The 24,241-nt window shown below is 37.2% G+C and overlaps 1 protein-coding gene and 1 pseudogene across 2 annotated transcripts in view; one reads left to right on the top strand and one right to left on the bottom strand.

The window, feature by feature from the left end:
* Positions 1 to 24,241, top strand: part of LOC118252062 (protein transport protein Sec24D-like) — a 197,784-nt pseudogene that overhangs the window by 19,616 nt on the left and 153,927 nt on the right.
* Positions 21,406 to 24,241, bottom strand: part of SYNPO2 (synaptopodin 2) — an 89,474-nt gene continuing 86,638 nt past the window's right edge. Inside the window, exon 5 of one of the 2 annotated variants that reach the window (XM_035546796.1) lies at positions 21,406 to 22,066. In XM_035546796.1, the coding sequence (XP_035402689.1) occupies positions 21,500 to 22,066 (567 nt within the window). In that variant the 3' untranslated portion in view covers positions 21,406 to 21,499. The remainder of the gene's footprint in view (positions 22,067 to 24,241) is intronic. The other variant, XM_035546806.1, reaches the window with a different exon arrangement.

Below are 24,241 nucleotides of genomic sequence, written 5' to 3' on the forward strand. Positions count from 1 at the left end.
TCTTGGTTGAATCTTATCAATTTCAAGATTGCTGTCCATCTGTTTGTCAGGAGGCCTTCAATGATTTCTCCAGCAAAGTGAAGGGAAAACTAGAGTGGATTTCTAGATACTCTTGAAATAAAAAATTAAGCCCCCCTTCTCTTTCCCACAAAATAAGTGAATTAAAGAAGCATACAATGAACCTTTCAGTTCCTGTTATGTATTTGAGAAGTTGCAGAATATGAGCAGGAAAGATAACGAAACTGAAGGGAAGACAGAACGATTTAATGCAAAGTATGTTACCGCATCCTGTTTTAATTCAACCCAAATAGTTCTTTTTTGCGTCCCCTGAAATCTTGACCGGCCAAAGCCATGTGCAAACCTAATAAGCCTCGCATTAAACAGGGAACTGAACCCTCAGAGGTCTCTTCCACTGTTACTCTGTAATTCAGGGCATATTTTTCCAAGACTTTCAGAAACTAGGCTGAGGTGATAAGAGCTACAAAGATGCATGTCATCACAGAACATTTACTGAATTTTTACTTTTCATACATACAAGAAAGATGACTGTTGCTTTAACTTACATTTTTCTTTTGGTATCAAAAGAGGAAGGTGTTGTAAAGGAAACAGATTTACATCTCTTTTATTCACCCCAAATATAAATGACTGAATCATCAGTTTCTAAGCACTAGCAGGATAATAAGCTGGTAGGAAACTACCAATATAAATTTATGAAACCAATTCATTTTCTTTATTTGACAGTAGTTGTTGGCCTATGATAGAAGGGGTAAGCAGTAGGCATAAATATTTTGACTTTTGTAAGGTTTTTGATAATATGCCACATTTTCTTAAGCAAATGAAAGAACAAATGTTCTTTAAACTCCTACACAACTCGTTGGAAACTTGTACTCTAGGAATTAGTGATTCACCACCAAGCTGTCAAATGAAATTGAAAGAGTCTGTCAAGGCTTCATGCTCATCAATGTTTTCATTAATAACTTCAGTGATGAAGCCAAGAATCTCAGTTAAGTGCCAACCTAGGAAAATTACAAGCAGTCTGCAGGAAAGAATTTAAACATTTAATTATCTTGATGAGCGGGGAAAAAGTCAAAACACAATTCAGAAGACCACATCCAAATGAAATTTTGAAGTGGACATTCAACTGATTGACACTTGTCTTTAAGCTTGAATTTTGAATCCAGGAAGACATACGAAGAGGCATCCCAAAGGTTGGGATTGCTATTGGCAATCCCCAGTAGTCCAGGGTTTAGTCTATTACGATTTCCATTTATTAGTTATTTGACAGAATAAAAAATACATGAGCAAGATGAATCGTGCTTTTAGAGTATTGTACAAGCATGTACAATTATGCCATCTGTTACTTCTGGATAACTGCAAGCTCTTGAGAATGGTAGGATTCCCACTCAAAGTTGCACTGAAAAATAGATGAAATTATTCAAAATCAATAAAATTAACCTAAGAAATGAAATGCAGATTAGTTGCATATAAGAAAGAAAAATCAACTTCAGAGAAATAAACTAAGGAATAACTACACAAATAATGTGGCAGAAGTATTTACATTGAATCACAAAATAAATATTAGTTACTAGGGCAGTACAAAAAAAGGCAGATATTTTGAGCTATGTGAACAGAATACCAAAAGGAAGATAGTCTCATTTTTCTGACACTGAGGAGCTGGAACATTTTGATTGTCATTAAATAAGATGTAAAGATGTCAAGAACTGAATAAAATCCAGGCAACACATGCTAAGGATTATTACCTGTGAGGACAGAACAAAAGGATTTAGTTATTTTTTTTAAAAAATATATATATTTTTTAGTTATTTTTTTAAATATATTTCTAATATGCATGTCCTAAATGGAGAAGTGTCCCACAGCATGGCATTTTTTTTCCATGCTTGGGACACTTCTCCATTTAGGACATGCATATTAGAAATATATTTTCCATTCGGGGTAGTGATGGGGCAGAGCTTGCTTTCTTCCTGGAGGCACAGCATTGCCTCTACTTCTCACTGAGAATGTTAAAATTGCCGCAGCATCCCCTAGGATGCTGTGTTACTGCTGAGATGGTTCTAGTTTCATGAACAACAGATTTAGGCGCAACTTCTCCAGATTTATTGCTTATATTTGACTCACACTTTCATGCTTTACTTCCAGTCTTTGAGAGTTAAAAGATTGTAATTTAGAAACAAAAACAAAAACAAGCAAACAAACAAACAAAACAAAACAAAACAAAAAACAGAAAGCTCAGAGCCTGATTTAATCCCAAGAGCTAAGGCCATAAACACAGGCCTGTACTGTCAAAGACTTAATCAGAGCCAGCAGCTGGCCAGGAAACTTTAATTTAGTACATGCGTTTTCTGATGATTGCTAGTTGAAAACACACTCATTTCTATGGGTGGTCCTTTGCACGGTGAAGCTGACATATTGCTTGTTTTTTGTTTGGTTGGTTGGTTTTTTCTTTCATCAAAGTGATGCAAGTCTTCACACTGCTTACAACAACACTGCAGTTTGACAGTGTCACAAGCATGTATTAGGTCTGTGTGAGAAGCCCTTAAAGGGTGAAGCCTTGCCTCTTAAATGTTGCATAGCAAACAATATCTGTGTGTGTCTTTGGCAGGTTGATGTTTGTTTAGAAACAAATCTTTTCTGTATTGCATTTAATTCTAGCTTCCTTTCTCCATATCCAGTGAATAGATTTAGATGCCTTCTCTACAGTCTTCAGATGTCTGATTGTTTTTATTTTGTGAGCATTAGATACTGGTACTGTCCTTTTTAAAAAAGCAATAATAATTTGACTGCTTATTACTTGTACAGTATTACATTCCCACTCCAAAAGGGAGTTCAAAGCAAAAGCTCTAAATGGTAATTCTGTCAGAATATTAAGCTGCTTCTGTTTGCTGAAGAGTGCCAGGTATCAAGCTGGCAGACTATCTTAGGGCTTTTTTTTTGGAAGGTAAAGAGGCAAATTTGAGTTTAAAATGTATTTTGTAATCATAAGCTATGTAGTATGTTTTTAAAATATTTAAAGATGACAATCCAACTCAAACCTCAATGTATATCTGATTTTTTTGAGCTCTATTGGATCTACTCATCCAGGTGATTAGTTGCATGCTTATTTTCCTAGTTTTGTATTTCCAAATTCAACTATTCAGTCTGGACAGTGGCTTATACAAAACGTGTTTTTAACTGCAAGGGGGGATGGGCATATGCAGACTTTTTTGTGGTGTTCACTTCAGTCATATTATCAGTTTTCTGTGAGTAGAAACTCACTTTTTAAGGAAAGCTGGGATTCTAATGAATGCAGGAACTGGAAATTAGAAGGAATACTTTGAAACTTGGTATTAAATCCTGATATCTTAGTAACATTGCTGCTCTGGCTTTTCTTTGCTGCTCTTCCCCAGTCCTGACTTAGAGAAAATATATATACCTTCTTCATAACCATTTATTTTTTTCTATCTTTTCAGACAGCTACAAGCTTGTTAATTTTACCCAGTGATGCTGGTGGTGTTCATTTTGCAAGTATCTTTTCAATAGGAATTTCAGTTACTGAAATGCCATCAGATGACAAAAACTTTGGATGTAGCTCCTTTCTCACTTAAACTGCTGTGAATCGGAGGAGTCTTCATAAAGGATAGCTGAGAGCAGCTCCTCTTTGTGAGAGCAGAAATTGGTCCATAGTCGGGCATGGCTACCCCATAAATGATAGGCATGTCATCATGATACCCAAACTAGTGTAGCCATAGAAGGGTTCAAACCTAACATTTCTCCAGTTTCACAGGCTAACTTTGAAGTGACTCCACTGATTAAGCAGTTCTATAACTCTTAAGGTTTCCTCAACCTGTTTCTGGTAAATTTAATCTGAAAAGTGGTTTAAAAGCTTCTCTCAAAAACCAAATTTGAACATAATCATCATGCTTAAAATGTCACTGTGATTAACTTCTGTAAGTTTGGTGGTTTGAAACTAACTCAGAGAGGACAACGTCTTCTGTTATGAGCAGGGAAGGTTCCTTAATACCCATTTTGCAGTTCATCTGTTTGTCTTTAAGTCAGGACAGTGTGAAACCTTAAAAATAAACAAGAGTATAATATTCCACCACTTTAAAATCAACCTTAAAATGGTAAGTACTGTTAAACAAAGCTGAGAATAATCAGCTGGGAAAATAATTTGTGGCTTAAACAAAAATAACCCCCTGATCCTATCAATAAATACCTGCTCAATTTTATACTTTCTTGGATTTTTATGGGGTTATTATTCTAAGGACAAGATGAAGCACAAGTTTCAGACGGCTTCAACTTGTAAGGTGATCTACAGGACAAAATAAAAGCTTCCAGAGCTAGAAACAAACTTAAACAGTTAGGAAGAGCATTTGAACTGGTTTTCTGTCCAATTGCTATGTCCAAGTATGAGCAGTATCAAGCCTGTGTTTATTAAGTATGGCTTATATAGCTTTTCATGCTGAAATAATTTCAAAACTAAACATAAAAACTGCCAAACTGAGAATATCACCTGCATGTAAAGGCAGAGAAGTTGGAATTATGGCTAAGTAGGAACACCGTGGCATGTGCTCACAAGGATTGTGTTGGCAGGAAATAGTCAATCAGAAAAAAAAATCAGGTGGCCAAATATTTTCTTAGGAAGAAGTTGGCAGGAAATCTCTGCTGTATAAAAAAAGCAGTACAAATAAGGTGGAAAAGCTTACTTTAGTGCTTCCTTTTTTTTTTTCCACCCTTGAGAAAGAGAACAGTTATCAACATTTTGATTTACTTCAAAAACAGGCAGCCTGGCTGGCAGCCATAGCTAGCCCTGCTGTGAAAACATTTCTGTGGCTGATACTAATACTTCATGGTAACCATCACCATCCGGCAAGAAGCACTCTATAGAAGGTTAACACAGTAACTGTTTTATTACTGGCATTTCAGTTATTTTAAACACTTTTTTTCTTCCTGAAACAAATATATAAAGCGAGCATGTTTTCTGTAACATGTAAAATAAACAAATAAAAGAAGCAAGACGTATTGCAAAGCCTTGGAATAAAGAAAAACAAATAATATAAAACAGCTTCAGGAAGACTAATTATGAGAAACAAGTCATCAGTAGCCTTCTAGATTTCTCTGTTTTTCTGTACTGTTTTGCTAAAACCAGGTGTTCAGTATTGTTTCAGTTTGCTCCTCCATTGTTTGGTGCCCTGCACAGTTCATCATTTTGCCTTGGATCTCTGCATAGTACTTCAGTGGAGTTCTGGTTCCATGACCAATGTCAACGTTCCTTTAGAGTCTTGGGCTTCATTAATCACTTGTTCTAATTCTTTCCCCCAACTGGTAAATGTATTGGGGTGTAAAATTTATTGGGATATATGTTTATTCATATATATATTTTTTAAGCCAACTGAATTCTCCCTGAAAGAACACTGCCCTCTTCTATAACTACAGACTGTATCCAGAGGTCATCACCTTCCAAACTAGAATTTTCTTTTGTTTTCAGATTTCTTTGTCTTCATGAAGAATATAATCTAACATAACTTCTAATTACTACTCTCACGAGACTTTAGAATGGATCAGCATCCACTTGATTATAACCATTAACTGAAAAGTGTTTGCCTAAGCTTCCCAAGGAAAGCAGCTAGGTGTTTTTTTTTGTTTGTTTGTTTGTTTGTTTCTAATAAAAAAAGTCTTCCATCACTTTTATGAAATCCTTGGCAGAATTCTTCTCAGCACTGGAAATACAGAGACCAGATCACAGTACAGCCTTGCAGCTTCACAACCACATGGTATGCCATATCATAAGTACTCAGGTTAAATATAAATTACATTATGTTGGCAAATATTTTACCAGAATAAGTTATGATAACTAAAATAGCAGCTAATGGAAGTTAGTCTTGGTTTGTTTGGTTGTTATTTTTTTTCATCAGATATTCCTTAATTTCCCTTTAAACATGTGCAAGTACAGTAGGACAAAGTGGGTTAAATGAATTTAATAAATTCATAAATTTCATAAATTATTCTCATATCTGATATATTTTCCAAATAGTTTTTCTAAGTGTATTTTCTATTTTCTATATGTTTTCTGCTGTTATACTGGTTCATGGTCTGATATAAAAAATACTTGCTAACATATTTACTTTGAATGTAACTTAAATTTCCTTCTTGGCTAGTAACACAAGCACTGTTATACCATTGGTGGATAATGCAAGTTATGTATGGGTAAACTTGTGAGATGCAGAAGGTTAAGCTATAGGTTTAACTATAAGGTTAAGCTATAAAGTTAAGGTAGGTTCAAATTTTGCCTCCTCTGGCCCAGGAGGTAACTTGTGTGTGGTGAGGTAAGGGGGCATCCGGTCCATCTACCAGGGTCTGGTTTCATTGGAGATACACAGCGTCTCTCCAAGCACATGACACTGTCTGCGTACCCAGAATGGGCTTTAGACTGCAAGTTCGCAACAGGCTTCAGGACAAGCAATAGCTGTGCAGCTCCCAAGCCCTGTGTCTCTGGTTCCCTCTGTCACGCAGCAGTGAAACTGTCTGTAGCATCTGTGTCACTGAGAGAGGAGCTTTCTCCAAGCCAGCCTGCCTGCACTCCCACAGCCCCTCACTGGAGTCGCAGTATTGAAGCATCTCTCTCCACACCACCATGTCAGAGGGAGGGTGAAGAATATCACCCCTGAAGAGGCTGCTCTACTTGCTGAGTTGCAACCTGAACTAGAAGAGACCCAGATAATTTGGTATCCCTTTCTAAGTCACTGTGTGGGCTGTAATAAAATTTCAAAAGGTGACCCCATTGACTTAGTAGACCTGATCTAAAAATGCAAATCAAAGTTTCTTGTTGCAGACATGCATGAGTACCTATGACCAGGCACCTAGTCCTGTTTTACAGGAAAAATGGAGAAATTATGTGATATTCCTGCTGCCCTGAGGAAAAAATGTTACAGATGTTATAAGCCCTTGACTTGAGATGAGGCTATCCTGGAAACTTCAGCACAGTTCCAAAAGAAGTGTTATCTTAGGTAACAGTGGTTTCTTTCCAGACACTTGTTCATCTGGGTAGAGTTGCTTTTTGTAAGTGATTCAGATTAATGTCTCCAAGTATGGAAGAACTTGCAGTCCTGACAAAGGGCAAACATGTTAATGTTGCTTTACCCCCCGTTGTTTTGGGCAAGGCAGCTCTCGTTCTCGTTGGTATCACCAAGTTTTAGTTCTAAGTGTCACAGGGATGATACCGTTCTTTATAAAGTAGGAATAGAGATTATGTCATGCAGGGGGTGTTCTGCTGTTGGGTGTAGTATTTTTTCATTCTTCTTCCTTAATATGTTCCTGATACTATCCTCACAAGAATATTTTGCTGTAAATTAGAATAAATTAATGGAAATTGATTTGTGATTTAAGGCAACTGAGGTCTACCTCAGTGCCACAGGTCCTGTTGACTTCAGAGACAGCAGGATCAAATCTCCTTTCGGAAACATGCGGCATATTTCAGTAAGTACATATTACATAACTTGTCCCACATTTCTTTCTCTTTTTAGTATCCCAGTGTTATGAAAATTGTGTTCCCATTAATCATTATAGCTGCTCATCTTTTTATGTGAAAATAAATTATCCTCTGCTGCCCTTCCTGCACAGAAATATCTTTAAATGAAAACGAGTATATACACGGTTGGTTCAGGGAAGGGAGTGTCAGCTAATGTGGGCTTTGTTACTGCAAAAGTATGAAACCAGGATTTGCGTCTGTACTCAGTGGATTGCAATGCTGTGTGGTAGTGTCATTTGCCAAATAAGATTTGCACTTTAGCACATGCATAGCTTCTTTGAATGTCAATGGAAACTGCATGCATTCATTGTAGGAAGACCTGCAGTTGAGTCTCAAGTAATATTGTATCCTACAGCCTATCCTATCATACTTGCTTCTGAAAATACTTTGGCTGGAAAAGCAGTACTTTCTAGAAAGCAGCTATACAACTGGCAAAACCATCAGGCCTTTAAAATCCTATTTAACATTGTCACTGACTTTATGGAGACTTTCCAGAAAGCATTTGAAATCTAGCTGTCTAAAATTATGTATGCAGCACCATATTCAGGCTACAAAGCCGTGGGGCTGCTTTTAAGACATGATGTACATTTATGCATTTTATTGTTTTGGGGCCTCAGCACTTCCAAAAAGTAAGTCATTTTTATTTATAAGCTTTGAACATTGATTTAGTGACTTATCCAAGACTTTGAATATAGAGGCTAAGTTATTTTTAGACGTCACAATGCAATACTGGGCAAAAGGATTTTTGAAGCAGAGATTACTGGTTACAAAACCACAAACATAGACCAGCATTTTTCAGTAACTGTCAATTCACCTTTCTTTTTATTCAGGATGTGACATTAATTGGGAAGACTGAAATAACAAGTTAAAGGCTGGTTAAAAGCTGGTTGTAGATGATCCTCAGGGAACTAAATCTATATGCAGAGGTCAGTTTCCTCCAGTGGACAGATCTGAGGAAGAATCACCCTCAGGACAGAGTGAATTTTCCTTTAAAGTAAGAAATGAGTTTGGGATTAATTGTACATGGAAAATGAGTTTCTTATCTGACCTCCAAAGACAGATGAGTTTCTATGAATTTACATTGTTCTTGTGGAAGAGCACATTTACATTTTGGAACATATATATGCAATACAAAAAAGACCAGAAGTTTTAGGGCAAACTAGGTTAATTTCATTCAGACAACAAAGTACTTACAAATGAATCTTTTCTGCTGACCTCTTGAATTTTACAGCAAAAAATGATTATTTAGTGGAGGTAGCAGAAACTAAGAAGTCATCTAAGTAAACTTTCTGGTCATCTTCAGCTGACAGTCACATGACTGGAGCAAGTTGTGTTCCTTTTACGATCATGCAAAATCTGCTGACATTATGGGTATTAAATGTCAGTTAGCATCCAAGCTTGTGAAGTGGGCACACCTGGATGTGTTTTAAATGCTTTTTAGCTTTTAAAAAGTAGAGACTGCTTGTTTAATAGACACTATTTGTTTAATAGCAGAATGATTATTTGCTGGTAAGGTGGCACTTCTAAAGCTCCAAGTCTATCCCTGATGTTTGTTAGAGTTCTTCCCAAGGTGTTTTTGTAATTAGGCAGAATCAGTATTAGCAGAGAAGAAGGAGGGTGTGTTATTTGGTATTTTTTTTCAGATCCAGAAATGAGATGTAGACCCCATTTTTGGAGTTACAAGTCTGTCTGAACTTGTTTTCCATTTGGTGTTTTCATTATCAAAAAAGCTTAAGAACTTCTGTCTTGTTGCAGTTAATTTTGCTGAGGAAAAAGGTATGCCCTTGCTCACTACCAAAGCTACCTCTGTATGAAGATGGAGACTCTTCTTTCAGAAACTAAAGCCCAACTTGAAAAAAAAGTCCCCCCCTCCTTTTTTTTTTCTGCCCCACATTTAGGGAACCAGCTTCTGCACTGAGTGATGCAAATCCTTATCCTTAGCAACCATCTTTGGTGAATTTTCACAAAAAGTCAAAAAGTTGATGATGTTGCTTGTCTACTTTGTGACATTTCCAGAGTTTGGATATTTTCTGCTAATCCATTTAACTTTGAAGTTAATTGGAATACTTCATGGCTGAAATGTAGAAAGCATATAATTGACCAAATGTTTCTTTTGTAAAGTTAGCACAAAAGAACTGAAATAGAAGTACCATTTCTTTGTTGCTGTGTCATCAAGATGTGTCATTACCTTATCTTTCAAAAGTTTTAATATTGTTCCCAAACAACTTTAAGAGACTCTTCTTGTCATGCGTAACCTCATTACATGAGAACGAATACCATATCATTCGCTTAAGCAAGTATGAGCTTTAAAACTTTAACACATCACGACTGAGGAAGTGTTACTGTATTATACCCTCCAAACGTACCTTTCAATTTGACCCCTATGAAGTGTGAAATATTACAATAGTTTTCATTTCACATCTACTATGCAGTTGTTTTGGGGATAATTTCTAGATTATCCTCTCAGTATTTCTTCCTTTTTTTTTTTCTTTAGCTGTTAGTAGAGTCATCAACAAAAGACTCCACAGGGAGCATTTTGCCATACTAAGCCCATATTTTAGAGTATTTATGAAAGGTGTACAATAGCTTGGATGCTATTTTTACCAAGAATGAACAACACCCTTGAAAGTAATATTTGCTGGATTCATACATTCAGATTGCAGCCTGGTCAGTCTGACCCTTTCATTTTTTTTTAGAAAAATTAATTTATTCACTCCAAATAATTGTGAATTCAAGTACATAACTGTTAAGCATGGAGAATCAAAAATTAAGTATTGCTCCATATTTTGCTGTGCAAAGTTCCATCTGTGCATAGATGGCCACAAGAAGAAATAGTTTAAAATAGGACAAGGAATATTTCACTCTTAAGACGCTTTATTCACTCTTAATGCTGTTGCTCTTACTTCTTTCTTCACAGATTCACTTAGCTTAGAAACATTCTGTGATTAATGGGCTTGTTAGCTGATTAATAGAAAATAAAACTCCTAGCATCTCATATTTTCCACTTTACAAGAGTCCAACCGTGCCATAGATACTTTCCATTCTCAGTCTTGAGATCCTACAGAGGTGGAATTAAAACTCCTTACACTATATTGGAATACATCAAGGAATTGTACATGTGTGTTTCACTTTACTGAGTAATTTCTCCATTACTTTAGCCACACTGAATGTGGGCACTGTGCCCAGAGGAATAACACTTGCTGTACCAATGCTTTTGTATGCCTAAATTCCGATAAAGCTTATCTGTAAAATCAAATAGAAACTGTTAGCACTTGCAGATTATTTACTTTTCCAAATTCCTCTTCTGCTTAGGACAGTGAACAGAACTGAAAGGAACAAGAAATTATTGAATGCAAAAGCAGTAATGCTTGTGTTGGAAGAGGTCTGGAACTTCAAGTTATCTTTACTGTTCCAACCTCCTTGAAAAATATACTGCAAGAATCAAAGTCCCTGGTGCAGGACTTGGAGCTTTCTGGATGGAGAACCAGAAGTGTAATGTTTATTTCCCCAGAAATTAAGGACTCCATTTCGTCTGAACCCTGACAGAGGCTATTCTTAAATGCTGTTTCACTAGCAAAAACAATATATATAGGGTAGAGAATACAAAGGTAGAAAGTGTGTTTGTTTGTTTGTTTGTTTTTCCCCCAAGGAAATATTTATCTTGATGCTCTGTTATTTGATGTAGGACAAAACACCATGATCTGCAGTTATGGGATAGAAGGGGCGTGGATGACTGATATGTTTTGGGGGGGGGGATGGGGCGGGGGACAGGTATAGTGTTTTTGCTTTTTTCCCTTGTTGGAAATTAAATTAAAATAAACAGGTATATAATATTATCGTTATCCTATTTGGAAGTGGAAGGTAACTGGGCACGTATGTCAAAGAAACTGGAAACACCAGTCTGCATGACTTTTGACATTTCACATACTGCATTTTAATTATGCCAACTTCCTTTTCTTTCTCCCATCTATTTTGTGTCACTTACTCTTAGTATCTTGAGTGGAAATGGCTGATAGTTTATATTGTGTCTGCCATGGCTGGAGCTTGTGAACATACATTTACATAAACTTACTATGGGTTTGCTAGTTACAGTAAATCTGTTCCTCACTACTTTGCTTTTAAGGGAGATTCATTAGCAATGGGTGTGTTGTTTTCCATTCGTGTTCTTTCTGTCGCTTTTTTCCAGAAGATTTCTGTCTCCAGGAATTGGCATTGCTAACTAATTAGAAAAGATTTCTTCTCTAAGGTTTTTGTTTACAGAAATACTCTACCATCAAATAGATGTTACCTGCGTTTATTATTATGCTACCTGCTTAGAAGCAGAGGTTAACTGTTAACTCAGCTTTGTTAGAAAGAAGTGGCAAGTTTGACAAGTTCTACCACTCATTTTCAAATTAATCATACAGCTTACTAAAGCACTTTTCAAGGAGTTACAAAAGAAACCCTTATGCCATCTGCAGTGACATAATTTTTTATGTACGTCACCTTCTCCCCAGGCTAACGTAGGAAACCCCTAGCATAAACATGCCCTGTGTTGATTAACTGCCTTCATTTGGTGCCTTTGAATATGACTGTATTGTTCTTTTCCTTTTAGTGGCACTGTTGAGCACCATGGCAACAACTGACTGTGTATTTTACATTACTGTTACGATAGATACCAAAAAAACATGTGCTCCTTAGTAACAGACATCAAGATCATCAGAGTCTTAAGGCTGAACACATTGCCAGTGATGACTGGGCGCACTGGCTCATGGGGAATTTCACAGAATCTGATAATTTGGGTAGTTTTGGTTTGCTTTATAGAGATTTTAGGTGAGACTAGAGTTGTGGTATGGGAGAGGACAGTTGCTTCCATTATGATAACACAAATGGCAGACTCATCTTGTATTACTTCTGATTTTTTTTTAAACTAATCCTTCTACTGCCCTTTGAGGTTAATCCCTATTTGCCCTGCTATGATTACTGTCAGTAAACAACTCCAAAGCCTTACATTCTCTGTCACAGAAATTGGTGAATTCTGCCTGGCAGACTGGACCATAACTTTGTTGGTCTCTTGAATTATTGGATTGTTTCTTCAAAGGATTTGGAGCTTCCTTGACATTTCTTTTCTGAGCTGTAAGGATATAATTGTACTGGTTGTTAAGCATGTGCTACTACTATAAATAGTTAGTGGATTATAGGTGAAGGTAAGAGCCGGGTATGCCTGTGCTGAAGTCCATTGTCTCAACAGCCTTGGGCAATTCACGTGACCTTTCATTGTCTCATTTTCTTCCATTTGTAAAATGAGACAATGACATCAGTCCACACCATGGCATTGAGGTCAGGGGTAATTAGCTAGTATCTGTGTCATGGTTATTAAATAGTGCAGCGTGAATACCTCATGTCTCTTCTTACTTATCTCAGACTAAAGTTTGGCATTTGAGTTCCAATTCTGCTGCAACATATACGTGGGCCAGCTAGAAATTACATCATTTGGCATTTGGTGTCCAGACTGATCTCCTCAAACTCTACCATATCTTCTCTATTGAAATAGAGGCCTTGTCAGGGAGAGCACAGAGTGTATTAGCTTTATGTGGATTGTGTGCCATTGCCCTCTGTTGGACAGCACTAGACTTTGTTCAAGTGCTTATCTTGCTGTTTGGGGCTTGAAAGTTGGACAGTGAAATAATACACAAAACATTTGTTCAGGATTTTCAATGATTTTTGAGAAAAATAATTGCTTTGTCTGTGCTTGTGCATGTTAGCATCTTCCCCTTCCACAGTCATTAACAAAGATTAGATTTCACTGTAAATAAAGATTTGCAAATAACTTTACATATCACTGCTCATGGATACTGATTTAGCAATTGTCCCTGCCTGATTTTTGTGTCAGACTCATCTGTGTCTTCATCAGCTAAAGAAACAGAAACAGCTGTAGCCAATCCCAACCAAACAGCACAGCTCAAGTTTTGGAAAGCTTGAGAGATGAAAAACATGACAATATTTTACAAGTAATGTTGAAGTATTTAGTGACAGAACAACTGTATTTTAGCAGACAATAAATGAAATTCACTAGTCAGTTTATTTATTGCAGCTAAGTACAGATGCATGTAGGGTCTTCACATTCCTGAATGTCTACAACATACTAGTCTACTTATCTGTTTTATAAAAGAGGCTAAAAACTAAATACAATCTCTTGGATTTCATTTTCCTATTGTCATGGATTGGTCAGGTCATGAAGTCTCCAGTGGCACAAGACGTCATGGAATAGCTAGTCTCTTTAGAGTACTGCTTAGCATTATTGCCTGCTAACCCGTCACAGCTGTTTTCTTGTACTCTCCCAACTGTCTTTCTGTTTGGGCTAGACATTAGATGATGTCTTTTGCTAAGGGCTTGTACAGGGCCATGTGTCTACGCAGGAACCAGAGTCAGGTGTCATAGATTGCACCAATCCCTAAAAATGCAGAGGGGAAATGCAAGCATGGGAAGCTACCACATCCTACAGTCCAATAAAATACTCTCTTTCTGCTTCTCTGTAACACATGATTTCTTGCAATTTTTTCCCTCTTGGTCTCTGCCTGTCTCAGACCTTCTGTGCTGTGTGCATTCTGTGTAGTTATAGATGAGTGAACGTTACAATGCACTGCCTTTTTTAGCTTAAATGTGCTTTATCAGGAAGTATATATGCTTTGTCAAAAAATATAATGCATCTCATGCACACTATAGTGTCTGGAAGAGAGATCATGAATAATGTCAAAGATTAAAAATGGGATAAAGTAATAAATACCAAAGTAAGACACAAACAGTCAAATTAATATCTGGGGAAAAGAAGTTACATTGTGCCTTGGAAATGTCCTTAATCCTCCATTACTGTAGTTGTGAACTAAATCACTTTCATGATCTCCACCCTCTGGTGCAGTTTATGGCAGAGCATTCAAAGAAGAAATAGAAATTATTATAAAGGTCACAAGGAAAAATAAAGCTATTTTGCTACTGTTTGAATGTTATCCATCCAAACATCTACCAGCCGCCATCCAAGCCTGTACTTATATTGCCATTCATTTAAAGTTAAATACAGAGGAGTCATATCTAACTGCAGTAATATACACCCAAAATACAGTGATCTGTATATAATTCTGCTAGGGTAAATAGCAGCTTATTAAAACTCAGAAAGGGATGACTTTTTAATGATCCCTTCCTCTGAGAAACCTCTGTGTCAATTTTGAAAAAGTATCTGCCTAAAGCGCAAGATCTTTCTGGCTACCAAAATAACAGCAAACATCTCTTCACTGTCCTTGGGTGGGTTATCTGTTTTGTTGCTTGTTCTCAGCACAAGCAGAGAACTATCCGATCTGACCTCTGCAAACCTAGATAAGTTTGGAGTGACATAACTGTGTGTCCAGGGTCCTGGGGCTTTGTTACTCATGCTAGATCAAGTCTGACTAGATGAGGAGCATATTCAGGTTTCAGCCTTTGGTAAAAACCATTTACATGCCAAATATTTCACAATATTTGTACTGAAGAGGTACCTGTACATGTAGAAAGAGAGAGATTTATAATCACCTATCTTCCAGCACTCTGTACACCGTCAAAAGCTCTTTGATTCTCATCTGTCCAAATAGCCTGTAGAATTAGCGTCCAGTCCATCTATCTTATACATGTATTTGTGGATGAATTGAAATGCTTTTTAGGAATTCCTCTCCACATTGATCACACAGGGGACCAAGACAATTCAGTCTTTAGCCCGAACAGAGACCCAGCTGAGGTAACTATCCATATTTCTGTACATTGAAAGTAGAGCAAGTTCCTAACTTGATATTAGAAAAGCTGGTTAATGCTCCTTACTATTTTGTCAGTCACATTTTTTGAAACAACAGGCTTCAAAATACTGCAGAACTGCTGACATCAGTTGCTGGTAATGGATTGATGACCTGTTTTACTTTGTGGTCCTGCACGTTTCTCTGTGAGGTAGAATTCTCACGTTGCTGACATGAGAGTAAAGTAGTAAAGTAAGTAAAGAGTAAATGAGAGTAAAGTAGTAAAGATTCCATAGTCTTAGCTGGGATCAGTCTTCTTCCATGTGGTCGAAGGATTTTTCATTGCCTTATGTCCTGTTTTTGATGTTTCTTTCAACTGCATTCTTTCAACTGCATTCTTTCTCAGGGCATACTTATTCAGTAGGTAGATTTATCCACCTCTACACTGATCTTATTTTATTTGGCTATGACATGGATAGTGTCTTGAAGTTTTAAGTTGTTAGAGGAAGTAAAGAATGGTGGAGAATGCCACAGGTATAGTGGAGGAATTTTTTAACTTTCACCTAAGATGTGAAATGATGTGGAACCATAGGGGAGAATTTCTTGGAAGCCAGGAAAGTTGCCTATTTGTTTCTCACTGAAAAACAAAACAACACATCAGAGACTATTCACTTGTGCGCACAAGTAATTCACCACTGAGCTTCAAATTCAGCTCCGCATTCCAATAGGCAAACTATTTGATAGCCCACAGATTGTGTTTAACTGTATATATTGACTGTCGTGAAGAGGCCTGGAAATCAGAGTAGCTAATCAGCACCTGAGCAAATAGACCAGCTCAACCCCTGCAATTCTATTCTTTACCCTTGACCTATATTGCTGCTGATTCTCTTTTGTTAAAGGTGTACGGATGAATGGAGACAGGGAGGCCAATTTCCTCTGCCTGGCTGCTACTGCACAGGCAGGGTAGAGCTCTAGGAAGGGAAGAGGAGTTTCTTTCCTCCACCCATCACTGGAGGAGCGGGCAGACGGAGAGTGAGGCTAAGCCACTCTAACAGCTGGTAGCAACTGGAAGGAACATAAGCTAACATAGAGCATGAAACTTGTCTTAATTTAGGGACACTTTTCCTCTAGTTCAGCTCACTATGGCCAGACCAGGCCAATGCCAAAGCCAGTGGTAGTGTCAGAAGTAAGGGAGTATATGGAGAGTGACATGAGCAGAGCAGCAGTATTTTCCTTTCTGAGGCTGGTTGCTACTTATTGAGTGTAGCTCTAAAATCAAACAACACTCCAAAAGACAAAGCAAGAATGGAGACTGCTGCTTAAACACAGAGCAGAGCACTACTGAGAAGCTAAAAAGGGAGAGAACCAAAGGTAACTAAAGGAAAGACATTCTTGTGGACTGAGCGCCCGCCTAAAGAAAAGGAAGGATCCTGCAGTGGTACTTATTTATGCACTTTTTAGGGTTAATCTGTCTCAAACTGACTTCCCTGTGCAAAATATTAGGCCTAATTTGTGAAATTCTTATTTCTGTAAATGTTCAAAGCTCTTCCAGCATTTTTGATGGTCTTTTGCTAGGGGAAAGATGCTAGCAGATACAGTTCACATGCTTCTATCCCTAGTTGCTACACAAGTGATACACAGCATCACTTTCTTTATTTTTTAAGCTATTGCAAATTGCTGAAGTTAAGGGAGTTGCATTAAACGTTGAAAACCCTTTGTATAGCTAAGCTATTAAAATGCTACATTCAAGCTTTATTAGTTTCCCAAATTTTACATGCATCAATCATTTTTCTTGAGGGCACAATGCTGCGTGTTTTACCAATGCAAAAACTGATTTGTGATTCTTCAGGGCTATTCACATAAATAGTGGAAATCTGATCTGACTTTTCACAGCTAGATGGTAAGTGTTCATATCCTGCAGAACTGTTCACTGAATAGTCTGAACAGTGTCAAGACTGGATTCATAATTTATTCTCAATGTTTATTTATTTTTAAATAGCATGTTTCAATTAAGAATAAACAACAAGAGAATGCAGCAATACAGTCGTTCTGAGCAAACCTACAGGGAAAAAACAGGTTTAGATGCATGTAAGGTAGACAAATAATTATAGTGAACAGTTGTTAGTTGCAGGTTTTTACTGTGGGGATAAAAACATTCAAACAATAAAAACTGCTCTGGCCATATTATTTCACCTGGGTAAACTGTGCTTCACTCCATTTCCTTCCTCTGCTTACTTAGTATGAAAATGAAATTCTACCGAATGTGACATGCTGCCATTTGACCTGATGTTGATTTAAGCTTCTAGAAGCTCATAACAGCACGAGGTCACAGACAGGCAAAGTCAGTGAATCTAAAAATGGTGCAGAATAAAAGAGATTAGACTTTACTTGGGTTCAGATTATTTAAAACAAACAGACAAGAATTTAGAGAAAACAAAATTGTGTTTCTCATCTGGTTGGTCAAATCACTTTATTAAATGATACAATTTACATCTCTGGCATGCACTCTCAAATAAAGTGTCCTTTGCAGTGAACAAAAAGCCTTTAGAAGTGAAAAGCCTTTTATAAAGATAATACAGTCTTTTGCTACTAGGCAGAAATGCAACGTGAATAGATATTTGGTTGTGTTAAAGCAAACCAAACTGAAAACAAACTGTGAACAAGAGTTGTGAACATCATCATCTAGCATAACGAAAGAAACTAAATTTTCAGTTATATTGTGTATTCAAATCCTTTGCATTTTGACAGAGACACCTCTGAGGGTGAACAGGAAAACTGCATTCAAAATATCAAGACTTTTTTTTCTCATTTATTGAGCAGATCTGTGCATTCAAAACCAAATGTAAGAAATACTTGTATTAATATATTCAGAACTCACACACAACAGTCACAACTACATGATAGAAAGATGCTCTGCTAGTGGAGGAATGGGGTGAAGAACAGAGAGTGAAAGATGCTGTGTGATTCTTCATAAAGCTCTGTATGCATTAACATTTCATTTAGTAGTCTGGGCCTGCTGCTTCCATTGAAATCAGTTCATTGTCTCAATCTGGTTTTAGCCTGATTTCCTTTGTAAACAAGGCTATGTGATCTGTCTGCATGCTTGTATTCATGTCTGCCCTCCCATTAATGCTTTTGAAAATGTTTGTTTTGTTTCCATGTTGCAGTGGAATAGATCTCGGAGGCAATCCATTGACCCCAGACTTTGTAAAATTAGGCAGCTGAGTGGAGGATAGGTACACTTAGCAGTGTCGCTCTTGAGGGAAATTGTGCCGGGTGAGCTCATCCCATATTAGACATGAGCAAATCCATATGGGAAAGAGCACTAGTAATTCCTCAGCAGTAGGAAACAAAATCTGTAGTAGATCATGTTAAACACCCAAGTTAATCTATGATAAGATACAAATCCATAGGAAACTCAGCATTGTTAATTCTCATGTTCACAGAAATACTTACTGATGAATCCCTTCTTACCAAGAGAAGAAAATTATCAGGCTACATTTTCTTTTTTTCTTGGGACATTGAAAGAAAGTCAGTGATTCTGTCTGAAGCTCTCTGATTCTGCTTTTCTTACATGTTTAGTGCATATTTGGGAATTTTTTTAGAGCTTGGTTCTAAAGTATGATTTCCCACATTGATTGCTGTGTGATCACAGCATTAAATACTTGTTAATATCACGTTACATCTTTTTTTTTGAAATATCAAAATTTAGAAATACTTATCAGAATTTTAATGGCATGTACCTTAAAACTAAGCACACCTTTCGTTCTATTAGACATAGGATCTTAGAATTCATAACATTAGTTTCAATGAGAATTCAATAGCTATGCACTTGATTCTGAGAATTAAAATAATTGCATTTGGTAAACATATGTCTCACTGCAAACTCATTAATCTGTTTTCTAGTTTAACAGTGTAAAGGATGAATTTCAAAACAGAAACCTAAACTTGACTTGGATACAGGGAATCATTTTATTATTGTAATACAGACCACAGTTCAGCAAAATATGTAAGCATTAGATAGTTTTCAGAATGTAGTCCTTCTGTGAAATACATGTACACTAGCATTTATTAACTACTTAAGGCTTTGATGACTTAGAATTATAAAGCATTACTGCTAAATCACAGTTATACTGAAATCAGGTGAAAACTTGACATGTATTTCCAGGGAAGTAGACCTGGATCTGAACACAGGTCCTTAAGGCTAATGGGACTACCACAGACCCATTGGTTTCAGTGGAAATATTCCCAGTGGTGTCAAAAAAGGACATTATGGGGCCCTGCAGAGAAAAATGTAATTTTTTTTCTTTGTCAGGAAAATTTAATCCGATTATGCGAGTGTAACGACTCTAAGGTGCAAAGCTCATTTTCAGACATACCGTGGCAGCCTTGTTTGTATATTTTATCTAAATCATCTTTTCTTTACAAATTCAGAATTTGTGAAAGAAATTTGTAAGGTGCTATAGCAATATAATCCTAATTTAAAGACTTATAACTCCCATGTCTTCATTCCCTCAGTGGTAGAAAGGACTGATTGATTACAAGGAGATTTGTGTTTGACTAGAGAATTACTGCCAACTTAAACTCATTAAAGGTATATTTTTTGTGATTAGTTGCTCCTATAGGAAGTTCCAGCTCAGCTGAACTTGGTTTACTTTTCTTGTTTCTTTTATACCAATTATATTTTATAATTGTTATAATTGAAAACTGTTTGCAGATGGGAATGTTTTGTAATACGTTCTTTCTTATATACATGTTTCAGTTCTTTCTAATCTAACCACTTTATGCAGAGTTGACAACCTTAATGAAAATAGGAATGCTTAGCAGTGTTTCTAGCGTTTCTGCAGTAATTTTAGTTTGCGGTGCTTTACAGATCCTTGAAGAATGCCCCACAAAACGAGGAGGATGCAGAGCACTTTGTAAAGCTTGGGGTATTCATTTAATGCCTTAACAACATCTAAACTACCCAATAAGCTTGCAATATGTATATTTTAGACACATATTTCTATTGCTTCAATAAGCTAAAAATGCAAGATATGTATCACCAGCAACGATTATTTAGCATCTCTTCAGATCCATCAAGATAATTCAATTGTAGCTAACTGTCCAAATATTTGCTACTCATACTAGACTCATACCATGTAACACATATCATAAACCCTCTTTCACATACCACCTTCTACATAGAACAGGTATTATGCTTGATGAACAACTTATTTATGTCTTCTGAACTGAGAATACAAATCAAAAGCCCTCTAAACATTGAGCTACCTACATACTAGGAACAACTGCCCAGCCAGTCAAAGTACTAGATACTGTAGCAGTAAATGTTCAGCAAGTAGTGCATTTCACAGAGAAATAAAGGCTGTTCCAGCCTCTGTCTTGTTTGATAGTTTATTACAAAATTAACTTTCAATCCAGTTTAAATACAATCTAAATACTTTCTTCATCCCTTTTGTTGTTCAAATATCATGGTACTGGTCTCTGTTAACAACACCGTTCTTCCTGTTGTGTTCAGATTATGCAATTAGTTATAATATGCAAAACTTCATTGAAACTGTCATGAAATCCATCTGAAATATATGCCTGCATGAGATCAGAGTATATCTACTTGTTGTAGAGATTCAGGTACCATGACCACAGATGTATTTTATATGTTACCATGGTATAATTAATTATTCACTGATTTCCTTTCCTAGATTTTTTTTTTAATGCAGTAAAGAAAACATAGGGCCAATAAGCCAGTGCTTCCCAGTCTTCCATTTCCACTGGAACTTTCTCAAGTCTGGTTATATCTAGTACCCTGGAACTCAGGTGTCTAGCATATCCAGAAAACCTACAAGACCTTGTCAAATACTTCTAGCCTTTAAAATGCCCTTATTTTCCTTTTTTTTTTTTTTTTCACATTGTCTTAACCGCAAACACTTGTGCTGTCTCCATCTAAATCCTTTCTACATTTTTGTATTGAGCACATGGTTGCCCACCTTCATACCCACCCCCAAGAAATGTGTAATTTTGCCCTTTTACAAACAAAACTATCTTAGGTTAGGTGTAAAACTGAGTCTATTCTAGCAGCTGCTAGTCTTGCAGTCATATGAAAACTGTGCTCCATTCAATTTTGCCTCCTCTTTTCTTTAGTTCAGAGATGGTGAGGCCGGCAAGAAACTTTCCTTCTCCAACTCAAATGTAAGGCTTGTAAAGCTGGAAGAAGGGAGAATATGCCAGGCCCTTCTGCTGTTCATGTTGGACGCCTCCATCCCCTTGGCTGTGGATTGTAGTTTGAATCAGCTGTTGACATGCCATAGTCAGACCTGGAATCGATGGACATTATATCAGGATCTGTTCGGGACCGTTGGCTGCAGTAAGCATACTGCAACTGAGAGCCACCCTGCATGGTGGCATTCGGGACAGACAGGGAGCTTTTTCGGGGTGATATAATACCCGACTGCTTCCCTCCTAATAAGGCTACGCTACCACTTGGGGCTGGGGGCTCATAAGAAACTTTTTGTTTCCATTCATCTGGTGGCTCAGGAAGTGTTTTCCTGCGAGCAGCTGATACTACGTTAGCAGCAATGGATTCCTGCATACTTTGGGGCCCAAAAGCTTCATCCACTAGGCCAAGAGGGGATTTTGCTGCTGCTTCCCAGGGAGTCGGTCTCTTGCCAGGCCTGTCAGCTGCTGTATCTGGCTTGCTGAAGTAGTCAGGGGCAGGCTGAAATATAAGAGGAGAAGTAGGAGACATGGCTCGAGAAATAAATGCAGAAGGCCTCCCAGGAAGTGATAATGAGCGTCCACTGCTTCTTTCCTAGGAAAACAAAACACCAAATATAGCTGCAGTCATTAAACAACAAAAACAGAAGCCCATTCACTTCCAAACTGGAACAACAAACCCTGAAAGCACATGATATCCTGGCAATCCCATTATATATATATATGGGTACTTTTTAATAATTAAGTGGAAAGAGATGTGATATTAATAAGGGTGCAGAGGAAGAAGCAGGAAGAAAGACAGAGCAAACTGATTTTTGAGGAAAGTCAATAAACCAAAGGCAGGATTTTGTTACTGAAAAGGTACAATTACATTAACAACTGTACAGCTTTTCTTCCATCTCCACTACTTAGCTAGTATGTCTTGTTCAGAAAAGACCATTCTTAATAATAAAAAAGGAAGTCATGTTGCAACAGTTCTCTCTGTTTACAAGATTCCCTCAAACATGCAGGCACAGTCTAATTTATTTGATTACAGGCTCTGTCTGGGACATCTGTCCAAGAACATATCTTTGGCAATCTCCTTTTAGGAAAGGAATTTCTTATTCTAAAATTATTGGACTTACTCTGAATGAGAAGGAGTCAAAAATTAACATGCAAAATTAAAAACATTAATGTAATCATTTCCTTAATACCCTTGCAGGACGCTACTTAACCTGGCTTCTTTAGAAGGCAGTGCCCTCAAAATTTCAGAACATTCTGACCCATTTATAGGAGCAATCCATTCATATTTGACAAATCCTAATCTTCTTAGTAATGCAGCACTTTGAAACAGAAACTCTGTTCGTGAGAAGGTTCTGCCCACAACAGTCTTCATTTGGCACACAAAACACATACAGCCTTTTCCCCAAACCAGACATGTTCCTTGTATTAGACAAATCACATTGTTCTTACTGAGAAGTGTCCATACATGTGGTTCGTAAACTAATTGATTTACACCCACTGATTCATATCCTGAGGTTTAAATGTCTTCAGCTCTCAAATCCTGTGTGAAATTCCGGGCTCTGTTGCCAAAGGCTGTGCTAAGATTTCATTCAAATGACATTGGCCTGTGTTACTTTTCCTAATTAGCTTCCGGAACTTTGAATACTGTGAACATGATCGAGATACCAGTCAATAACTATACAATTATACGGGCAATAGCTAATCCTGCAAAGATTCACACAGAAACATCATGTTTTATAGTTTTTTACATCACAAGATCTTGACACACTTAAGAAACTGAAATGACCTTTACTTCACACAGGCTTTTATGTTATGTTTTAATATCAGCCTTGTAAATGAGAGATGAAAACTGAGAAAAAGACTACTGATTGCATTATTTTCAGTCAGTCTGGTGGTGCACAGTCTGAATCTGTTGAGTGTGCAGAGACACAAAGAGGTTATGTAATGAGAGACCTGACAAGATTCACGAGTGATGCTTTACAACAGGACTATCGTCTCACCACTTAGCTACAACCAGCCATTCCCAGTTTGCAGTTCCAGAGAGGAAATTCTCCAACATTACTAATCCTCCCCCCACATACTTCTGTCAAATTTGACAAATGAGCACAATTATTTTTTGAGAGTCTTCACTTATACCACAAGATTGTCAAGCATTAAAGATGTGGCTTACCAGATCACCACGTATAGACAGGTCCCATCAGGGTTCTTTAAGCTGGTAGCATATAAAAAGCAAAAGTGATCCATTTGGAAGGTAAATGAATGCGAGAGTATACAGAATTTTCTTTTTCCACATAGATGAAGTGATACACCATCAAGAATGGATTACACCTTCTCCACGTCTTCACCTAACAAGAGTGTTTCTTCTCACTTGGAAAATAAGAGTCCAGATAACAGATCATGCCTGGGTACAAGAAGTGGCAGACCCAGATAGGTCTGTCAGAAAAATTCTCTTTCCTCTCATGTATTTCGGTTTCTTTCTTCACTGAATCCACAGAAACCAGCTTCTTCAGCATGTCTAATTACTGTATTTTGTTTAAATTGCCAGCAACAATAAATTTTTCAAAGGTGTGAAATCAAAGCAAGTGTGCAAAATGAGATGCAGTTTCCATTAGAAAGTAATGGGATAACCTCAACCATGAAAATTAGAAGACAGGATGTACAGAGGGTTGAAAAAGTTGATCAGACAGGTTCAGCTAGGTAGCCTACCTGTGTTAACTGCTCTCAGGATGATTCAAGATCATGGGCTGTGCTGAATAGAAAAACCTCC

This window comes from Cygnus atratus, chromosome 4 (genome assembly GCF_013377495.2).
Source record: "Cygnus atratus isolate AKBS03 ecotype Queensland, Australia chromosome 4, CAtr_DNAZoo_HiC_assembly, whole genome shotgun sequence".
NCBI classification, from domain to species: domain Eukaryota; kingdom Metazoa; phylum Chordata; class Aves; order Anseriformes; family Anatidae; genus Cygnus; species Cygnus atratus.